The sequence below is a fragment of the Bidens hawaiensis genome, unplaced genomic scaffold (assembly GCF_021521415.1).
Source record: "Bidens hawaiensis isolate Kalapana, Puna unplaced genomic scaffold, B.hawaiensis_p1.1 tig00009327_1, whole genome shotgun sequence".
Lineage (NCBI taxonomy): Eukaryota > Viridiplantae > Streptophyta > Magnoliopsida > Asterales > Asteraceae > Bidens > Bidens hawaiensis.
In genome coordinates, this window is record NW_027491688.1 from 908,667 (window position 1) to 914,666 (window position 6,000).

At 36.1% G+C, this 6,000-nt stretch overlaps 1 protein-coding gene and 1 pseudogene across 1 annotated transcript; one reads left to right on the forward strand and one right to left on the reverse strand.

The window, feature by feature from the left end:
- The first annotated feature begins 602 nt into the window (after window positions 1–602).
- Window positions 603–2,504, forward strand: LOC143532022 (uncharacterized). The gene is made up of 6 exons (XM_077027179.1): window positions 603–819; window positions 903–1,013; window positions 1,082–1,212; window positions 1,281–1,381; window positions 2,186–2,245; window positions 2,357–2,504. The coding sequence occupies exons 1-6, from the start codon at window positions 630–632 to the stop codon at window positions 2,439–2,441; spliced, it is 678 nt and encodes a 225-aa protein (XP_076883294.1). The 5' UTR covers window positions 603–629; the 3' UTR covers window positions 2,442–2,504.
- A 17-nt stretch (window positions 2,505–2,521) lies between these two features.
- Window positions 2,522–3,770, reverse strand: LOC143531997 (uncharacterized; annotated as a pseudogene).
- Window positions 3,771–6,000: the final 2,230 nt, after the last annotated feature.

Genomic DNA, 6,000 nt, shown 5'->3' on the forward strand with positions numbered 1-6,000 from the left:
CGGGATACAATAGAAATTCGGTCGATGCGTTTATACATCGAAGGAAAACATTTTATATAAGAAACTGAACTAATGGAGGCAAACCCTAGAATCCGTAGATGTGATTTGGGAATTGAAGATGAGGTCTTAAAGTAGGCTTCAATTGAAACAGATCTGAGATTCAATAGCGGGTAGATGGAAAGGTTAAAGTATTCATCTGTTGCATTCAAATGAAAGATTCAATGACTCAAGAAACAAATGTGGTAATGACAAAGCAATGAATGGAATTGAAGGTAGCATTCAGTCCAACATTAAATATACAAGCGTCTCATGAGAGAGAAAATAGGGAGGTGAAAGGTTACCTATATGTATTATAATGTAATATATGTAATTTATCTTCATCAGTAGTGAATCTAAAAGAAGAAATGAGGGGTAACATGGATAAACAAATTTTGTTTGGAGATAGCCGATAGCCCGATAAACAAAACGAAGAAGGAAAAATTTTATAATAAATAAATGTCATTCGTGAAGAAAGTTGATGGGCGATATGTAAAGTTTCATAGTGCAGGGGGGTTAATTACAACTTATCAATCTAGTTTCTCAAATTAAATTTAATAATAAACAGATATATTATACCACCACCCGCAAAGATGTCACCACCGTCAATTTCCACCCTTATCTCCACCACCACCACCTTATTCCCACCCAAGCCACCACCACTTTCAAACTCCACTCACCTTCTTACCACCCGCAGAGCCGCCGCCGCCTCCGTCATTCTAACGTCATTAACCTCACTCCTTCACCAGCCTCCAGTCGCCACCGCATTCTCACTCGGCATTTGTACGTTTTCCATTATTATTCTATGTTTTCGATTATATCGTTATATGTTTATACAATATGCCAATATGTTAATTGTCTCTCAGCAGGACCAAAGGATTGGCTTAGAGATCAAAAGAAGAAGGCGGCTAAGTATTTATTAGCTCCAATTGACGCCTCTCGCAACACTCTTCAAGCTGCATATCTCTTAATCAGTTGTAACAGAATAACTAACTAACAAATTTCGGTTACATGACTAACAGAAAGTGTTTGATTTGATTCGCAGCATGCGGTGAAACAATATCACCGGAAAAGGACTTGGAGGAGGTTCAACGGCTGCTTATATCGGCCGCAAGGGATTGTATTCCACAGGAGAGGAATTCTATCGTTACATTTCAGTCGAATACCGGTGTTGAGGTTTTATTTCTATTAATTATTGAATTAGCAGAATGAACTGCAGGATCATTTCAGTTTTTAACTTGCAGGTTTGCACATTTAAGTTGGTTTTGAAGAATGCAGCCTCGTTGCTTGAAGATAAGGATCCGATAAAGTTGCAGGCAGAAGCTAAGCTCACTGATCTAGAAAGGTACTTTGCAGTTTTGATAACCGTTTGTTAGCTAAATAACTGTCAAGATTAGGGGTTTCAGGTGATGGAATTTAGGATTATGTAGTTTGTTAACGCTTCTGGGATCGGGTATTGACGTAGAGCGGAAGCAAGAAAAAACACATAGATAGAATTCCCGAGAAACTTTGATGATTATTACTGAAATTAAAACCATAGATGGACGCATAAATTAGGACAATCAAGGATTCATGCATTTTAGAATAAAAAAGGGAAATTTTGAAGATTTCTTAGGGGAAAATTTTGAGTGAATCGGAACTCTAAAAGTGCGTACCTAGTGCTTGTCTTAGCTCTCGCATTTGCGTAGAGGCCAGGGAAGGGCCAGAGCGCTTCTTGATGAAATTGGCACTCTAAATGAAGGAATTTGGGTATGACAGCTGGGCCAATCCGTGGCATCTGCTTATAGCATTTTGCCAAATAGTCTTGCTCGTTGAGACATTCTGTCCGTTGGTTATAGCCCTCGTAATGCCATTTCTAGCCCAGCTTATGCTAGTTTGAAGTTTAGGTCGTTTCTGCCTTGTTTCTATTTATCTAGATAAAGTGCCTGTTAACTAATGGATTAAGTGATTAACTCATCACATATGGTATATGTCAACACGTCATGGCACAAGGTAGCAAACGCCATACACATATGGCTTTTTTGAATAAAAAGTCGGTGTATGTATTAAGTGAATCAAGTCATCAAAAGTTTGAGTTTATTCATGTTTCTTAAGATTTGGATTCATAAAAGTTACAGTTTTACACCATTGTTGCATTTGCTGATTGCAGGTCTTTTAGTTCTCTTAATAGTGTGGCAAATGGATCTGCCCCTCAGCTAGCATCTGATAGGTACTTTTTTGTTGAATCAAACATGAATAATAGTTTCCAAAATTGCTTTTGAATCAAACATGTAATACTAATAATAATATTATATTCATGATACATCTCTTTGCTATACAGACAGAAGGTGGCTGATGCACTAATGGACACCATATCGTCTCTAAACATTTTTGAGCAGGGGATCAAAGATTGCCTTGAAATTTAAATTATTTACTTCTTGATGTAAACCTGCAACTTTGTGTTTATTAATTGCTTCCTTAAAATATCACATGAATGCAATCAAATCTACATGTATGAGATAGTTTAGCTGGGCGAACCAGAAGCCTGCATCAGATACAACCGCCTGCACGGGGTTCCATCATCCGGGTGGTTTTGAACGGACCGTGGCAAACTGCGCAGCTTGTTAAACAGATTATGTGGATCATGTAACAGACCATAATCAGCATCCGGGTCCCCAATTTGTGAAAGTTTGACATCAAAGAACCCTAGAGATGGAAGCAGCTGATCAGGCCAGTCACTGTAAAACTGGAAGTTTGAAACCGAAAGTGTGGTTGATTGTTTGTTCATGAAATCAGCTAACAAAACCGTGTGCGTGGTCCTGCAACCGTCGGCTATTGTTTTCAATACTCTCATGGCTGGAGAATGAGGGAGACAGTAGATGATTCCTTCTAGAATCCACACGGTTTAGTTCTCAGGTATGAACCCGGATTCTAAAAGCTTCTTGAACCAGTCCTCATCTCGGATATCTGCTGCTATTCTTTTAAGTGATTTCGCAATTACTTTCGGCTCGTCTAGTGATTCCATTGCTGTTTTAAGTAACGTGTCTTTCATTTGCATCACCTCTGCAAAATCTATCTCGTAAACATCACATTCTTTCAGGCAATCTAACCTATATGCCCGTGTATTCTTTCCTGCACATTTCATATTCTTCATGCAAACAAGTAACAATAGTATAAGTTAAAATGCAACTAGACAAACCTGCACCAAGAAGAACAACTTGAGCTCCACCACCGAAAGAGTTAACCGCTAGCTCGAGCTTTGAATCGAACCATAGAGTTCTAACTGCAAGAATCACACCAGAAACCTCTTTAGCATTGTTCAACCGGTCTTTCTTGATCTTCTCATAAAGGTTTTTCAAATACATTTCACCCGCAAACAGCTTGGCTAATGGGTCATGTACAGCATGGCTCCATAGTGCCCTTCCGGCCGCGGTCTGGCAAGCAGATGCTTAACCGAGTCCCAGTTGGTCTGTATGGTTGCATGGAGGTCTCGAACAGCTTTGCTGTATGACAAGGTTGGTTGTGGCCAGGTGTGGTGATCAGGTAGGGTGCCATTCATGATTAAAGTTGTGCTTGGTTTAATTTGATGGGTTTTGAAGGAGTAAATAGGAGATGGAGATGAATATGAAGAAGAAAGAGGGTAATGCATTTATAATATGAATTATAAGTGGGGTTGATTTTGTTGAAATGAATAGTTTTATGTGATAAGGAACCAACCGTATCCATGTTCTTCTCATAGGGTAGTGAAGGAGTCCACGATGACCACCCAATTTTGTTGAGGGAAAATCACATCAATAGCCATTTTGATCAAAATAGTTGCATTTTCTTAAATTTATAGATTTAATCTTTAAATAGAAGGGACTTCATGAGTACTGGACACGTGGAACATTTTTGTCAAATATCACTTTAGTATACTACTTTTGTCAACCAATAGCACATTTGAAGTAAAAGGTTTAAGCTTATCATAATCTATGCCTTTAGATTTTGGTAAGTTTAAGGAGTCAATGACCATTTGAGTAATATGTTGCATGGTCTTTATCTCATACTCCATCTTTAAAATAAACTTACCATAATTAGAGAGAATAAGAGATTATAGAAATAAACTAAATCATTCATACATTTCATTCTCTAGTTTAGAGAAAATATAGAGAGAGAGAGAGATGTTACAATGTATCTTTAAATATAAGGGATCAGTATTCATCCTTCATAAGCATCTGTATAAATGTTGATGAGCGATTCATTGATTGTTACTCGTTATTGTATATGTAAGAAAACCAAAAGTAATATAAAAAATGATAAAGAAATACTTATAGAATTGAATAGATATTAAGAAAACTAAAAGTAATATAAAAAATAATAAAGAAATACTTATAGAATTAAATAAATATAAATGATGAGACGTGAAAATTTTTAAAATGGTAATGAAATATAAAGAAACGTATGTTATCAACTAAAAAACAGAGATGAAGAGAGAAAAGACATTGTGAATGCTACAAGAATAAACATTTTACTAGATGAGTTCACTAAATATAGCTTTTTAATTTTATTTTTTCAAATTCTCAATTTTACACGTATAGCATATTTCACTTACAAAGGAAAACCAGTTGGGGTGGAGGGGATGCATGCCCAGTGGCGGATCTAGAAAAATAATTCAGGGGTAACCTAGTTTTTTTTATACCATACATTCATACTAGACCGTTTATGACAATTCAAAAAAAAAAACTCTCAGGCCGGTACGCGTAGGGGTGTTATTCGGGTTGCACTTTTGGGTTGGGTTCCTCAGGTTCGAGAATTTTTTTTTCAATTACTCATACCTGACCCTAATCTCCCCAGGGTTATTCGGGTTCGGGTTATTCAGATTCGGGTTTTATGAGTAGGGGTTAATTGGGTTTCGAGTATTTGGCCTAAAAAACTATATATACTGTATCATCTTCAAGTTTTAACTTACATAAGTTAAATAGCAAACCACATAACCCAATCAAAAAAGTTTGAAAAACGTTTCAATAGATGGAATGAATAACCGGTCGACTGATAAATTGAATAACATTTAACTTGAAATGCAGACCGGATTGTTTTATATAAAAATAAGCACGTCGTAACAATATATATCATAATATAGAAGACACTATGTTTTAAAGTTACAAGAGAACAATAAAATCAATGTGTCGAAACTGTGGCTAAAATATTAATTTTTAACAAGAGTAGCATGATATATATTTATTTATATTTGCTACAACGTGATAAACACTTCTACTGAATTAAAAATATATAAATAAAATAATAAAGTAAAAAAAAATAAAGCAAATAAGACTAACTAAAATAAATATATTAACAAGTGTATAAATACATAATAAGGAGAAATCCAAATTCAAGATAAATTTTCTCTATTATCAATTAAAAATATTAATTTAATAAAGATCAAATGAGTGGACATGAAGGAAAGAGTTATAGTACTTGTTAATATTCATTTGCCTCGATTAACTTAAAAAACTTCAGAAAATTACAAAACAAAACCTATCAGCCTATCATCTTCTACCTTATCATCTTCTACCTAACTTTAATGAACCTGCAACTATGTATCGCCGGAAAAAAAATTCCGATGAAGCGTTTCTCACTTTCTCGCATTATACAATGTTTGCTCAGTCAGGGGTAACCTAATTTTCGTTTAGGGGTATCCCAATATATAAAACGGTAGAAAGTAAATAAAATTTTGAACTACGCAACAAAGTTGAGAGGTAACCCAGGTTACCCCTGGATATATGGTATGTCCGCCGCTGTGCATGCCGCAACCACCCGCCGGAGCACCAACCACTGGCCACCACGTCATCCGCTGTTCTTGAACCCGCACATATTGGCTCCCCATTAATTGTTGCTTCCTACTACGCACACAAATAATGTCGTAGTGTTCAATTAGATGTATTCATTTAAGAGAAATCAATTTATTTTTGGTTTTTTAACAACGTTTGGAACTACCCCAAACACCCG